Below are 16,592 nucleotides of genomic sequence, written 5' to 3'. Positions count from 1 at the left end.
CCCTGCCCTTGAAAGGTACAAGCCAAGGAGCTTAACACAGGTCTTTCCCCATACTTCTTAAGTTTAATTTGTCATTTGCATACAAACACGATTTCATCTGTTTTTTTTAAAACCAGTCTTCATGCTTCCTTGCTCTTACTCTATGTGAATTTAGGATAATTTAAAAACCTGACTTTTTCATTGCAGTGCTGTGACTGGATCTTTTGATCTTATTTGAGCAGGCTAGACTATTAGCCAAATTTTAACACATATTTCCCCCATAGTCTAGCCATCTCACCCCATTTATTGCTCCGTTATTGCCAGAGTGGGATCCGACCATTGAAAAACAGCTCCTGGACTTTACCACTAATGTATGAATATGGCCTTGATAAATAGTTTCAGATATCAAATGCCCCTTGCTTGGCTGTTTTGCAATGTTCCCCTTTGGGCTTGCTGTAAGCAGTTAAAAGTTTTGGTATGACATCTAAGCCCTGTTCAACTCATATTACAGAATGGGAAACCCATGAGGAGCCTGTAAGCCAGATCTGATTGTGGAGGTGGCAGATCATGTTACTAGCTGATGATATGGAGACTCTAATTTTCCTGTCTGTCAATTCCATCCATCCATCCATCCATCCATCCATCCATCCATCCATCCATCCACTGTACGATTGGCCTGTTAGCAAATCTAGCTGCTTATGAGGAATGTTAGTGTATAGTGCTAAGTTTAAGTAATGAAGCATGAAATAAACAACCTCCCCAAGTGTTTTGTACTTCGCTGAGTACCCAGACATGTACATTTCTCATAAAGTTATGAGTGACTAGGTTTATGATAATAACACCTGCCTTTTCCCATAGGGGGCCCCAGCAAGCTTGTCTTCAAAGCATCTATTAGCCTAGAAGAGGTGCAGAAAGAGAATCCTCAGGTTGTAAAGGGTCGCTTTCGCCCTAAAAGCTGCTTAGCTCATCAACGAGTTGCTATACTGATCCCACACCGCAATCGTGAGAGGCATTTGTTGTACCTGCTAGAGCACCTTCATCCTTTTCTCCAGCGGCAGCAGCTGGACTATGGCATCTATGTCATCCACCAGGTAAGTCTACATGGAACAAAGCTTGCCCTGCAATGAGGGATGGGAGCCTCTGACTCTCTTGTGTGTCTTCCTGTTGTGTCTGTTTGTTCAGCTGTGATCAGTATGCTGCCTCAGGCAGCTCTCAGATCACTTTTCCCAGCTCTAATACAAATCCATCTCAGTGTGTTACCAGCAGTTTGGAGTCCCTGTGTGCAACAGTGCTGATGGGTTTCTTATGCCTTCTGCTTCAAGAGCTTAAAGCGGATCAAATGAATTAAACAGAGCGGGTGGCAAATTAACTTTATGCACTGTCGGTAGAGCATTGTTACTCTCAAAGCTGCCAGGCTTGAAAAATGTATCTTACTCATATAATTGCCTGTTTGCATCCTGGGGTTTAGCTCAAGCTTTTTGCATCTCACTTCTCTTTCAAAGGCTATGCTTGGTGAATTTCACATCTTGCATTCACCTCTCTAGAGGTGGTGAATTTTGTCAAGTTCCTTGGCATGAATGTTCCTTCAGCAAAATGGCATCTATTCCTTGACTTCTTGCATTTACTATTTAAGTTTTTTATCACTGTCTTTCAGCATCCTAATACAGTGCGCCCACGTCATACGCAAGCGCGCTATAGGCGGCTTCCAGCATATGCTGGAAGCCATGCCGGAAAGGCTTCTCCCGTGCCCCGGAAGAAACAAGAAGAATTTTCTGAAGATGCCAGCCACAGATGTTGGCAAAATGTCAGAAATAAACTCTTCTAGAACATGGCCACGTACCTTGAAAAACCCACAAAAAACTATATGACCATCATGTCACTTCTCATACCCATTTTCCTAAGTCACTCCTTACACAGCGTGGTTTATCATTTTGGTTGCCTTTGGACATGTTACAGCTTGTCAATATCCCTCTTGAATTGTACCCAGAATTGGACACAGTATTCCAGGTGAGGTCTGACCAAAGCAGAATAGAATAATAGAGACCTCAAGGGCCATCCAATCCAATCCCCTGCTATGCACAAACACAGAATCAAAGCACTCCCAATAGATGGCCACCCAGCCTCTACTTAAAAACCTCCAAAGAAGGAGACTGCACAATTCTCCAAGGGAGTGTGTTCTACTGTTGAACAGCTCTTACTGTCAGGAAGTTCTTCCTAATCTTGAGGTGGAATCTCTTTTCTGCTAATTTGAATCCATTGCTCCGGGTCCTATTCTTTGGAGCAGCAGAAAGCAAGCTTATATAGCATCAATATGACAAATACTTATTCAGGGATATCATATCACCTCTTAATCGTCCCTTCTCCAGGCTGAACATACCCAGTTCACTAAGCCTCTCCTCGTAAGGCATGATTTCCTTATAGAGTGGCACTATTACTTCCCTTGATCTAGACCAATGGTGTGCCCTTTAAGAGATTTTGAACTTCAGTTCCCAGAAGCCTCAGCCATGTTGGCCAACAGTCTGGGATTCTGGGAGCTGAAGTCCAAAATCACTTAAAGAGCACAATTTGGGGACCACTGATTTAAGACACTATAATCTTATTGATGCAGTCTAGAATCACATTGGCTCTTAGTTGCTGAATCACATTGTGGGCTCATGTTCAGCTTATGATATACTAAGACTCTTAGATCTTTTTCACATATACTGTTTTCAAGCCAGGTGTCACCCACCCTATATCTGTGCATTTCATTTTTTCCTGCCTAAATGTAACACCTTATGTTGAAGAGACCACGATTTGAATCGCCACTCAGCCATGGAAACACACTGGGTGACCTTGGGCAAGTCCCATTCAGCCTCAGAGGAAGGCAAAGGCAAAGTCTCCTGTGAACGACAAATCTTGCCAAGAAAACCCAATGATAGGGTCAGCTCAGGGTCACTATAGAATGGAAGGCACACAACACCAACAGGCCTGAGAAGCCTGAGTTTCCCCTCTACTGTACATTCATTTTGTGGCCTATTAAAAAACTATTATTTGAGGCAGTACAGGCAGTACATCTCTTGCCGTGCATTCTATCAAGATTACTCCATTGATAAAAGTGGACATTTGAATATCCTTTATGCTTGATGTTATATGAATGACTCTGAACACTATGAGTAAGTTAGCTGGAGCTGCAAAAATGGCACCCATCTAGTGACTTCACCTGTTCCATCTAAAGGAAACACAGCCATTCTGCATTTACAAATAACCAATCTTTTATAAATTTGGTTTATATTCAGTCCTCATCCTTTAAAAACTGTATGTAGGCTGGAAATTCTGAAACAAATGACAGGATTGCAAGGAGATGCTGTGAAAGGAGTTCCTGGAGGGAAAAATGATAACTGTAGATGGAGGTGGTAGTATCAAAGTCCAAGGTCATCCAGTGAGTTTCCTTGTCCAAGGAGGGATTCAGATCCTGGTCTCCAGAGTGATAGTCCATTGCCCCAAACACTTCACTACACTGGTTCTCAAGTATAACTAAGTAACTAACTTGTACAAATGAATAAGTAAAACTTGATCTCTTCGCCACTGATTTAAATAATAAGTGAAGGGAGTTGCTCGTTGGCAGTGTATTTGCACTGCATGCAAAACATAACCAGTTTTAGTCCTTAACAACTCCAAGGTGGCTCTAGGAAAAGGCCTAGTTTAAAACTCTAGAGAGAGTTGCTTCCAGTATGTGCAGTCAGCAACTTTATGTTCTTCAGGTGACATACATTTAGTTTCACAAACTTGCCTAATAAAATCCTCAGTGTGCTTCTAAAGTGACAATTTGCTGTTATTAACTTGTCTTCTAGTTTACAGTACATGTGCAGCCTAAGTAATTTAAAACAAAAGCAATGGCTAGTACAGTACGACATTAATATTTATTCATCTGTACTTTTTACAAAATAAGTTTTATTCATTTCCTCTTTGCTTTCTGATTGCTATTCCGGAAGGGTTCTGAATTCTTTTGTTTGTGTGTTCTCCAGAGAAAAGTCTATGCCTCCACCAGAGAGGCACCTTTTTAAGTTGAAAATTTGATTTTCACACAATTTAACTCTTATTCTGATAGATAAACATACTTGTTCAAGTGACTTCTGGGATATTGGCTGACCCCATGGGAATTTCAGTGTGTTTCAGGGGACAAAAAAATGTAGTACATCCACAGAAGTGAAAAATGTCTCCTGCCGAATTTCATTAATTATAAAAATATAACTCAAGCTGTATTGGCAGCATACTGTAACCAGGCTGCATGCCATGTGGTGTATCAGCCTGCCCACCCAGGTAAATGCCTTCTTTCAGAGAACATGATGCCTTGTTGCAGTACCACTGCTTTTATGGCATCTTTTCCTGGTTTAATACTGCTGAAATTGGCATTTACTTACAAACTCAACTTTTCTTCTTAATACACATCGCTTTCCTATGAAGAAATGATGATAGAGAGGGCAAGGCTAGTTGGTGCCTAGTTTCGCATGCTGAACCCAACTGAGTAAGTGAATGTGTGAATAGGACTCTAGTTGCAAAAGGAAAAAAGAATGGAGCATAGAAAGAAAAATAAACACCAGCAGCAATTTCATACTGTTAATATAATGCATAGATAAGAAATGACTGCTGGTAGAGGCAAGAGAGACCAAATGGTGCTTTCGTCCAGATGAGCTGATGGCGTATGCAGTTGTGTGTTTCTCTTTAAGAAAGCCAAGTGGAAAGACAGCTGATGGAGAGGATGTTGGGAAATAAAGAGTTGTGTGTTATATGTTACAATTTTGTGGGTATCACTCCTTGTCTACAGTGAGAGCTGAACTGGGCTCAGAATAACTACAGAGAACTATTTAGGCTGCATTTGTGCAACAGAAATAATCCAGGTTGACACCACTTTTACTGTTGTAGCTCAGTACTTTGGAATTCTGGGAACTGCAGTTTGTTGTGGCACCAGAACCCTCTGACAGAGGGCTAAATGTCTCACAAAACTACAAATACCAGAATTCCAGAGCATTGAGCCAGGGCAACTAAAGTGGTGTCAACTTGGATTATTTCTGCAGTGCAGATTCAGTCTCATTGACTTGCAGCATGTATGTTCTATTCTGTCTTGCTAGCCCTCATGTTTTTATTGGGTTTTTTTTTTATACCATTTCTGTGGACTGGCAAAGTACACCTCATTCAGAGAGTCTTTCTTTCTTGTCTGCAGGCTGGCAATGTGAAGTTTAACAGGGCAAAACTGTTGAATGTGGGATACCTGGAAGCACTGAAGGAAGAGAACTGGGATTGTTTCATCTTCCATGATGTTGACTTGGTGCCAGAAAATGACTTCAACATTTACAAGTGTGGCAGTCAGCCAAAACATTTGGTGGTGGGCAGAAATAGCACAGGCTACAGGTAGGAGAGGCTACAGGAGGGAAGAAGTTGGGGAGGACATCTTAGCATCTTACAAAGTAGAGCTAGTTTGCAGGCCGTTTACATACTAGTGAAGGATGCTATACTTTTTTTCTTACATCTGCCATTTGAGTTGGAAATCTTTGAGGCTGATAAATCTCTCTGTTATTCGGCTCTATTCTCATTGCTGTTCCTCAGAACATGCAAATTTACATGTGACTAGAAGCCAGTGGCGTAGAATAAACTTCTAGTTTTATTTTATTTATTTAAGACATATATATGTTGACTTTCTGGGCACAGTGATCTCATGGCAAACTTTAAAAATTAGTTAAAACAACATAACAATATATAGGGTTATATCCAGCCATGGGAATTAGTGAAGTTTAAGATAGTTGTGATTAACATTGATTTCAGCAGGTCCACTCCAAGTATGACTAAGTCTGAATCTGAGATCAAAAACACACTGCAGAAATAATCCAGTTTGATACCACTTTAACTGATCTGGCTCAGTGCTAAGGAATCTTGGGAATTGTAGTTTATTGTGGTGCCAGAGCTCTCTGACAGAGAAGGCTAAAGGTCTCACAAAACTACAGTCCCCAGAATTCCCTAGCACTGAGGCAGGGCAGTTAAAGCAATCTCAAACTGGATTATTTCTGCAATGTGTTTTGGGTTCAGGTCAGTCTCCGGGATGAACTTGTGGTTCCACCTTATTTCCTGTGGTAAAACTGACACTGAACAATAGATGGTAGTGAGAAAGTGAATAGAGGTGGTTGCACAGTGCAGGCAAACACTTCTGCTTGAATTTTGGAAAGAGTGGGCAATTGCTTTTATTCTGCAGGAGAACATGCACACACCACCTTAATCTGTTCTGTGGGGTTAAAGTGTATGGTGGTAGGTCAAAGCAGTGAACCTGCAGGCCTTATTCCACTTTTTTGTCCAAATAAATATGATAGTGTCAGCTTAGTTGACAGTTCATCAGCTTTTCCTGCCATAGACCCTATAGATGGTAGGGTTGAAGTACAACCCATAGGACTGAAAATGCTTGTGTTGTTGTGTTGTTGGCACCTTCTTCCATTTCAAAAGAAGCATGGAAAAACTACACAAGCCTTCCCGCCTTCTAAAGACCTGTTACTATCTGCTGTCCCATGCTGATTCTTTAAACCTATATTCTAAATTTTAAAAGCAGAAGTATGCAACATGGGACTCCAGATGTGGAAGTGCAACTCCCACCAACCCTTGCCATTAGATGTACTTGCAAGGGCTGATGAGAATTGTAATCTGACATCATCTGGAGGTCCACAACTAGCCTTATTGATCACCTTAATCAAGCTTGTATTTTTAGTTCCATTGTGTCACAGATGCACTGGATGGTCTAGCACGGTTTAATTTTTTTGTCTGTTTAGGAACAGAGAGAAACACTTCTTTGAAAAACTTAACACACTCTTCTTTTTGTAGCAAGTTGGTATAATTTCTAAAACAACTGATGTTTTGAGGCAAAGATTGGCAACTAGGTTGGCTGGTGGGGGGATATTTAGAACTGAATATAGAGCTTCCAATTGCATGCTCCTTTCCTGCTGTATTGTACTTGCTGCTGGGTGAAACTGAATGCCTCTAAAGGGCTTCCCAGGATAGATGTCAGGGACTACAGAAAACATATTTCAGAGCGAGGACTTGAAAGTTCCTTGTTGCATGGCTGAATGTGTAACTCTCAGTTCAGCTAGCATTGTGTCTTAGCCCACTGAGTTGCTTTTGGACAGAGGGGTCTTTCTCATGAGTATACTGGTAGCTAAAACTATCAATATGCAGTAGTATTTCCCACCATGATAAAGGAAAGAGAATGAAAGGGAGCTAGACTTTCTCCCTAAGAAAAGTCCATTCTAGTTTAAATATTTTAAAAATTGTTTTTAAGCTTGTTGGATATATGCGATTGGATGCAGTCAGAGGTTAAAAAAAGGTTTAACAACTAAAAATGAATGGATGAATAAATAAATTTAAACATCAGGGTTTTGTGGTAAGCATCATTGAAGGGGGTCTCGCGGTACTAGTCATTATTTTGACAGACATGAGACCTTGGTGGTAGAAGATGGGCTTGTTTGCCAGTAATTAGATAAAGAATAGCTAGTTGATGGGAGAGCTTCCTAAGATAATGCACTTTTTGCTGTTCCAATCATTACCTCATGTGAAAACAGCAAGCCTCCTGGAAGCAGGAAGCTGCACAGTGTCCCCTTCATATTAGAAAGCTGGGAATTGCTTATGTTAGTAGTAAAACTTCTGTTAGAATTTATAGCATTAAAAAATCTTCCTTATCTCTTCTTGTGCCATGTTTAGGTTGAATTACCAAGGTTACTTTGGGGGTGTAACTGCTCTAACAAGGGAGCAATTCTCAAAGGTGAATGGATTTTCTAACAACTACTGGGGCTGGGGAGGAGAGGACGATGACCTCCGGATCAGGTAAATGCATTTCTGAGCCAAAATGGATAGTCTGAACGAGGGGAGTTCTTTGGGTATAGGTAACTCATAGATTGCTTTAAAAAATGCAGGAGTTTTGTTATAGATCCAAGATGATGTTTGTGTCCTGCAAATAGTCTACACTGGGATGTGAAACTTTGACAGTCTTGCTGTTATAAAACCTGGAAGTACAGGCACTAGACTGAAATATATGACATATGATTGGAAGGATGCCATTGCAGGCAGTAGTTCTTGGCATCTTGGCCATTTCTAGAGGCCATTGCATAGTGTTTCAAGCAAATAGTTAAGAAAAAGTAGGAAATCAACATGTTATAAATTTCTTTCTGTCATGCATGCATGCACAGATAGACCCTTACTTCTCTGTAAATAAAGAAAGGCGGGTTACAGACAGCCGAAAAGCAGTGGCCTGCACCCGCCCCTTTCCTCACTGGATTGGGGCCTCAGCGGCCAGAGCAGCAGCTGCTGAGGCCCCGATCCGCCGCTTTCCAGGCCGCGGGGAAGCAGCAAAAGGCCCCTTCCCCGCAGCCTGGAAAGGGGTGTCCTTGGGGCTTGAAGCCCCAAGGACACCCCGTGGCAGCAGGGAGGAGGAGAAAGGGGCCGCTTGGCCCCTTTCTCCCTTGCGTCACTTGGCGCAGCCATATAAAGGCTGTGCCCAGTGACACAAGAGCAGGAAGGAGCTCCGTTTCAGACCTCCTTCCTGTGCGGACGAAAAGGCGCATTAAGTGCCCTTGCGCGGCACGATGGCGTCACATCCGCGCCGCCTCGTTTGAAGGCGGCGTGTTCGTGACGCCATCATGGCGGCCCCCATGTAGATGGGGCGCCGCCATCTTGTACGTCCTCAGGACGTATTAGGCTTGGGGGCGTCAAGAAGTGACGCCCCTTTTTAAACCTAAGACGTCCTGAGGACGTCCCTTATGGCTGTTTGTAACGCGCCAAAGTCTTTATTTTTAAAAAGACTCTACTCTGTGCTGTCTACTTGACTTAAAATGTACTATAGATCCTTGGAAATTATTTCAAGATATTAACTCCTGACTTAGGACTTTCAAATTACTTTGCAGCGAGGAGTGGAAAAGTACAGAACTTGAAAGAAGTGTATATAGTGTTTTAGTTCTGCCACATACCAGCTGCTGTTTAAGAAAACAATTTATTAATTGTGGGAATGAAGTTGGTGGAGCTTTGTAGTTGAAGAGATTTCTCATAGTCCTGTCCAAGAAGAAAAAGAAGCTGAAGCACATCCTGGTGAGCTGTAGTTAAAAACATTAGCATTCCTGAAAGATTAATATAACCAAATTTCTATACCGATGGCTGTTTTTCTGTCAGCATCCTGTCTTTTATGTCAGAGTTGCCTCCATTGGCTTTTGCTTACCAGATCTGTTTGTCACAGTCTTGAGGAGTTTGTCCTTTCTGTTTGCCATTCTCCTTGAAAGTCAACAGAGCTGTTGTTTTTAAGAATATAAATAGAATAAAGTAATATAAAGGAAAGTAGAATCATAGAATCATAGAGTTGGAAGAGACCGCAAGGACCATCCAGTCCAACCCCCTGCCATGCAGGAAATCTAAATTAAAGCATCCCCGACAGATGGCCATCCAACCTCTGAAGACCTCTAAGGAAGGAGACTCCACTACACTCCAAGGGAGTTTGTTCCACTGTCGAACAGCCCTTACTGTCAGGATGTTCCTCCTAATGTTGAGGTGGAATCTCTTTTCCTGCAGGTTGCATCCATTGTACCGGGTCCTAGTCTCTGGAGCATCAGAAAACAAGCTTGCTTCCTCCTCAATATGACATCCCTTCAAATATTTAAACAGCACTATCATATCACCTCTTAACTTTCTCTTCTCCAGGGTAAACATACCCAGCCCCCTAAGTCTTTCCTCATAGGGCATAATTTCCAGACCCTTCACCATTTTTGTCACCCTCCTTTAGACATGCTCCAGTTTCTCAATATCCTTTTTGAGTTGTGGTGCCCAGAACTGGACACAATATTCCAGGTGGGGCCTGACCAGAGCAGAATAGAGTGGCACTATTACTTCCCTTGATCTAGACACTATACTTCTCTTGATTGGCCATGTTAGCTGCCGCATCACACTGTTTACTCACGTTCAGCTTGTGGTCTACTTGGACTCCTAGACCCCTATCACACGTAGTTTCATTCAGCCAGGTGTCCCCCATCCTATATCTGTGCATTTCATTTTTCCGCCCTAAATACAGTACCTTACATTTCTCCGTGTTGAATTTCATTTTGTTAGCTTTGGCCCAGTTTTCTAGTCTGTTCAGGTCATTTTGAATCTTGATCCTGTCCTCTGGGGTATTAGCTACTCCTCCTAATTTGGTGTCATCTGCAGATTTGATAAGTAAGCCCCCAATTTTGTCCTCCAAGTCATTGATAAAGATGTTGAATAGCACTGGGCCCAGGACAGAGCCCTGTGGGACTCCACTGGTCACTACTCTCCAGTATGAAAAGGAGCCATTGTTGAGCACCCTTTGGGTTCGGCCAGTCAACCAATTACAAGTCCATGTAACACATTCTACAAGCTTGTTTGCAAGAATATCATGGGGAACTTTGTCAAAGGCCTTACTGAAATCAAGATATACTATATCCACAGCATTCCCTTCATCTAACAAGCTGGTAATTTTATCAAAAAAAGAGATCAGGTTTATCTGGCATGACTTCTTTCTCTGAAACCCATGTTGACTTTTTGTGATTATGGCATTGCTTTCTAGATGTTCACAGGCTCTCTGTTTAATTATCTGCTCCAGAATCTTTCCTGGTACTGATGTCAGACTAACTGGATGATAATTGTTGGGATCCTCTCTTTTTCTCTTTTTGAAGATGGGGACAATGTTTGCTACCCCCTCAGTCTGCTTGGACTTATCCTGTTCTCCAGGAGTTTTCAATGGCTCCGATATTATATTTGCCAGTTTTTTTAATACCCTTGGATGTAGTTCATCTGGTCCTGGATATTAACCATATATTCCTCTACTGGCTCCTTACTTATTATGTACTGAAATTCCCCTATTCTGTCCTCTGCTCCATCATCCTCAGGTTGAGCACCCTTTGCCTTTTCTGAGAAGACTGAGGCAAAGAAGATGTTGAGTAATTCTGCCTTTTCTCTGTCTTCTGTTAGCATTTTGCCATCTTCTCCACGCAGTGGCCCTACTGTTTTCTTCTTCTTCCTTTTGCTGCGGACATATCCAAAAAGGCCCTTTTTGTTGTTCTTAACCTCTCTAGAAAGTCTGAATTTATTCTGCGCCTTAGCCTTTCTGACTTTACCCCTACATGTGCTTGGTATTTGTTTGAATTCCTCTTTGGTGATTTCCCCATTTTTCCATTTCCTATACATGTTCAGTTTAAAACTTAGCTCACTTGAAAGTTCCTTAGTCATCCATCCTGGTTTCTTGAGACATCTCCCATTTTTCTTCCTCATTGGAACTGTTTGAAATTGTGCCTTCAGTATCTCCCTTTTAAGAAACTCCCATCTGTCTTGAACTCCCTTCTCTTTTAGTATTCCTGACCATGGGATTACCCCCAGTATTTCTCTAAGTTTACTGAAATCAGCTTTCCTAAAGTTGAGAATGCATGTCTGACTATGCCTGGCTTCTCCTTCCCACTGTATAACAAACTCCAGGAGAACATGGTCACTTCCACCTAAGGATCCCACCACTTGCACTACATTAACTAGGTCATTCCTGTTGGTTAGGATCAGATCCAAAATAGCTGATCCCCTTGTTGTCTCTTCCATGATTTGGACAATGAAATTGTCTTCCAGGCAAGTGAGGAATTTGCTAGACCTTGAGGATTTGGCTGAGTTTGACTTCCAGGAAATATCAGGATAGTTGGAAGTCACCCATCACTACTACACCTCTCCTTTCTGAGTGTGTGGTCATCTGTTCTAGAATGGCATCATCCAATTTCTCAGTCTGACTTGGGGGTTTGTAGTAGACACCTACAATGACATCCTTGTTGTTTCTCTCCCCTTTAATTTTTATCCAGATGCTCTCCACCTGGCTTCCAGGATTGATGTCCTGAATCTCTTCACTAGTGTAAATGTCCCTGACATATAAGGCTATTCCTCCTCCTTTCCTGCTTGTCCTGTTTCTCTTGAAAAGGTTATATCCCTCTGTTTCTACATTCCAATCGTGAGACTCATCCCACCAGGTTTCAGTGAGGCCTATTATATCATATTTGTTTTGTTGTGCTAGCAGTTCAAGTTTATCTTGCTTATTTCCCATGCTCTGTGCATTAATGTAGAGACATGTAAGACCATGTGTTCCCTTTACTTGCTGCCTGTGCAAGTTCTTGTGCCTCCCTCTTTTGGGTACTTGCACTTTTTGCCTTTCCCCCCCTCTGTCTCAGTTTTACAGTTTTCTCCAGCCCTTTTGCCTTCCAGAATACTATCTTCCTCCCCTGCATAACTCAGTTTAAAGCCCTCCTGATCAAATTTTTGAGGCTATGGGCAAAAACATTTTTGCCAACTGGCATGAGATGCAGCCCATCCCTTGCCAGACGTCCCTCCTCATGGAACCGCAGCCCATGGTCCAAGAATCCAAACTGTTCTTGGTGGCACCATCTACGGAGCCAGTTATTTACATCCGCTATTTTCTTCTCCCTTCCTGGACCATGCCCTTCAACTGGTAGAAGAGAAAAGATGACAACCTGTGCATCCATCTCTTTCAACTTCCTACCCAAAGCCTCATAATCCCTTATGATATTCTGAAGGCTGTGCCTTGCAGTATCATTGGTTCCCACATGAATCAAAAGAAAGGGATAATGGTCAGTAGGCTTGACAAGTCTTGTCAGCCTCTCTGTCACATCACGGATCTTTGCCCCAGGGACACAGCACACCTCCCAAGACATCTTGTCAGGCCCATAAACCACTGGTTCAGTACCTCTCAGCAAGGAGTCCCCCACCACAACCACACGCCTCCTCCGAGGCTTAGCAGTGGCTGTTGCCTTTGGTGCTACTCCAGGGACCCCTGCTCTGTTCCTGAAGTTTGTCCCTGCTGCTGTTCCTCATCATCCTTGATAGTAGAGAGAGACTGAAATCTATTCTGCAGCTGCAAGCTCACAGAATGTTCCCTGGTTTCCCTACTTCTGTGTGTGACCTTCCTCCAACTATAGCTAATACCTCAGAGGACAGGATCAAAATTCAAAATGACCTGAATAGACTTGAAAGCTGTGCCAAAGCTAACAAAATGAAATTCAACATGGAGAAATGTAAGGTACTGCACTTAGGGCAGAAAAATAAAATGCACAGACATAGGATGGGGGACACCTGGCTGAATGAGACTACATGGGAATCTAGGAGTCCAAGTAGACCACAAGTTGAACATGAGTCAACAGTGCGATGCGGCAACTAAAAAGGCCAATGCAATTTTTGGCTGCATCAATAAAAGTATAGTGTCTAGATCAAGAGAAGTAATAGTGCCACTGTATTCTGCTTTGGTCAGGCCCCACCTGGAATATTATGTCCAGTTCTGGGTACCACAATTTAAAAAGGATGTTGAGAAACTGGAGCGTGTCCAAAGGAGGGTGACAAAAATGATGAAGGGTCTGGAAATCATGCCCTATGAGGAACGACTTAGGGAGCTGGGGATGTTTAGCCTGGAGAAAAGAAGATTAAGAGGTGATATGATAGCCCTGTTTAAGTATTTGAAGGGATGTCATATTGAGGAGGAAGCAAGCTTGTTTTCTGCTGCTCCAGAGAACAGGACCCGGAGCAATGGATGCAAGCTACAGGAAAAGCGATTCCACCTCAACATTAGGAGGAACTTCCTGACAGTAAGGGCTGTTCGACAGTGGAACAAACTCCCTCAGAGTGTAGTGGAGTCTCCTTCCTTGGAGGTTTTTAAGCAGAGGCTGGATGGCCATCTGTTGGGGATACTTTGATTTGGATTTCCTGCATGGCAGGTGGTTGGACTGGATGGCCCTTGTGGTCTCTTCACACTCTATGGTTCTATGATCTACTTCTGTTTTGTGTGAAGTGACCTCCTCCTCCCCAGCAACTTCCTTTGTGTGTTTACCGTCCAAGACCGTCTGATCTGTTTTGGTCAGGAAAACCTCTTGCTCCCTATGATGCTGAAGTGTAGCTACCTGGGCCTCCTGCTGCTGTACTTTCTCTTCTAAGGGGGCTACCAACTTGCACTTAGTGCAGGTGAAGTTCCCCACATCTGTAGGCAAGAAGACAAACATTGCACAGGTGTTGCAGGTGACTGCAGCAGGGCCTTCAGTGTCCATACTGAGAAGTCTTAAAGAGACACTGAAACAAGACTGTGGGCTTCCCCTGCTAAACCTGGCCTTTGTCCCCAAGCTCTGTCACTGAGTTCAGGTCACTGGGCCTATAGTTATGTAGTGAGCTCCCGGCTGCTAGCTGCTTCCAGAGGCAAGTCTCTGACTCACTTTCTCTGAGGAAAAGTTCCCACAAGCCCCTTAAGGAAAAAGGGAAAAGAAAAGTGAAAAATTTAAAGAGCCCCCCTCCAGTGATGTTTTCAGATCAGCTTTTCCTCTAGTCTCCAAAACCTCTTTGACTATATGTGTGTATGTGTGTGTGTGTGTATAGTCAAAGAAGTTTTGGAGACTAGAGGAAAAGCTGACCTGAAAACATCAACATATATAAAATTAAAATTAAATTAACTAGACTCCCTCTGCCAGCCTTCTGTAGAATTTAGGGTTTAGACTCTGCCCAGCAGTGACTCCCAGAATGCAGTAGCCCAAAGTCATAAGTTTAGATCTCACCCAAACACCTGGAGAAGAAAGCTTTTTCCTCCTTGAAGGAAATGAACTAAAGTAATATAAAGGGAAGATAAAGCATTATTTTTTTTTTAAAAAAACTGAAAACTAGCAAGGGGCATTATAGGATCAAGAAGCAATCTTTTTCTAGCGACAACTTGATAACATCAGGGAGGGACTGAAACTCAGAGGCAAAACACATAAGTTGCATACAGAAGGTGCAAGTTTCAATCTCTGCCATTTCCAGGTACAGCTAGGAAGAAGAATCCCCACTAAAGGTTTGAATGCCATTCCTTGTTGACTCTGTAGAGCAAGATGGATCCATGGTCACACTTACTATAAGGCAATTTCCTAAATACACCAAGCCAAGCTTAAATTCAGTTGCTAGTCCAAAATAGAGTAGATCTGTTGAATCGGTGGGATTTGCATTAGTATTGATTTATCATTCAGCGAGCACTTCTGTAGATCTGTACTACTTGGGACTTGATATTTTGGCCCCATTTACCATGTGTCTGTGCTTTAACTAATTGGCATGTTGCAAGGATGAAGCTAAAATGCACCATTCTTAGGTTGTTGGGGAATCTTTATAAATGGCTGAATCCATTACTGTTTTCTATCTTCCAAGTTATTATAAGAAATCTGTATATATTTTCCAACTGATTGACAATTTTTGAAATGCCTGTTGTGTTTCAGCTTTATGGCTTGGCAATTCAGTTTTTGGTCTGTCTAGATTTCTGGCTTCTCTTCCTATTTTGTTCATTAAATCCAGCTCATTTGCAAATAAGGGTAGTACCCAGTTAATATAAGAACTCTTATGGTTTTGGCTAGAAGATGAAGTCAACAGATTGTAGTGTAATGAAAAGGCTCTTCATTTTTGAGGTTCTGCAGATTGTCCTATCTCAGAGGATAGCATCTTGACAGTAGCCCTCCATCTCTTTTAAAGCAAATTTGCTTGTACTTGCAGTTAAAGTATGAAATTGTCAGCTGTAGAGCAAAATATAAACATTTTAATAAATAAATATAAATATATTAAAAATCCATGCACCCTTTCAGTACAGTCTTATGGATAAGTAATGACACATTGTTACCAGAATGTAGTGGCACTGTGTGATGGTGTTTCTTACTTCATGGAGCACGATTTGGAGTGTGTGAGTGTAATCTCTATATCAGGTAACCTAAACAGAAAGAGGAAAATTGACATCCAGTTCTCTTGTTTTCATAAATGTGCTGCAGGTATTGTTGGATTACAGTGATACGTAATCCCCCACCCCCAAGCTTTCTCCATAAGTTTGCACATTATTGTTCTCTAATTGTTATCTTGTCTTCAGGGTTGAAATGCAGAAGATGAAGATTATCAGGCCTTCCTCCAGTGTAGCCAGGTACACAATGATCTTTCATACAAGAGACCGAGGGAATGAGGCAAATGGACAGAGGTGAGCAAATGGTTCTTCTCAGAAGCGTAAGCCAGCTGATGGGAAATAGGCTAAACAACAGTCCCAGTCTAAATTACCCTTCCACAGTTTGGTGCAATGCTGGCTGTGGATGGTGGGTGTTGCAATTTTCCAGGTTAAGCAAAGCTTTGGTCTAAGCAGCATGTTGCCATTGCCCCGAATGTGCCAGTGCAAAACTGTGAGCAAGAAACAACACAGAAGACTCAGGGCCGAAGCACATGGCTGGTAAAGAGCAACCAGAGGCTGCTGAGCTATGATTGGGCTGGCATTGCAGTGAACACACAGCCTCTTCCTGAAGTTGGCTGCCGTTGCTGTCCCAGATGGTGCCAGGTGTCGGATTATATCCGCTCCTGTTTCACAGCTGTCACCGCTGCTTTGGAAGTGTGTGTTGTTTTAGCCACACACCCCAAAGCAGCCAGAAACTGCCTTATTTGGCTCATGCATTTTGGGCCTCAGTCATTGTTTTGATTCATCTTGCCCCTAAAAGTGCAGTTTAATTCAGTAATGGAAAATAAGATTTCTCTGCTTTTAATATCTTATATACTTATATATGTTCATAGGTCTAAAACAGATGCTTTCT

General features: G+C 42.3%; 1 protein-coding gene across 5 annotated transcripts in view; it reads left to right on the top strand.

The window, feature by feature from the left end:
• B4GALT4 (beta-1,4-galactosyltransferase 4) overlaps nt 1-16,592 on the top strand; it is a 46,697-nt gene that overhangs the window by 28,738 nt on the left and 1,367 nt on the right. For all 5 annotated transcript variants that reach the window (XM_089512494.1, XM_089512493.1, XM_089512496.1 and 2 more), the window contains exons 4-7: nt 838-1,070; nt 5,180-5,367; nt 7,693-7,815; nt 15,890-15,994. In XM_089512494.1, coding sequence (XP_089368620.1) covers nt 838-1,070; nt 5,180-5,367; nt 7,693-7,815; nt 15,890-15,994 — 649 coding nt within the window. The remainder of the gene's footprint in view (nt 1-837; nt 1,071-5,179; nt 5,368-7,692; nt 7,816-15,889; nt 15,995-16,592) is intronic.

Source organism: Sceloporus occidentalis, unplaced genomic scaffold (assembly GCF_023333645.1).
Source record: "Sceloporus occidentalis isolate IW3139 unplaced genomic scaffold, rSceOcc1.0.p SCAF_2, whole genome shotgun sequence".
Classification (NCBI taxonomy): Eukaryota; Metazoa; Chordata; class Lepidosauria; order Squamata; family Phrynosomatidae; genus Sceloporus; species Sceloporus occidentalis.
The sequence above is the reverse complement of the archived record's forward strand: the minus strand, read 5'-3'. Positions and strand labels throughout refer to the sequence as shown.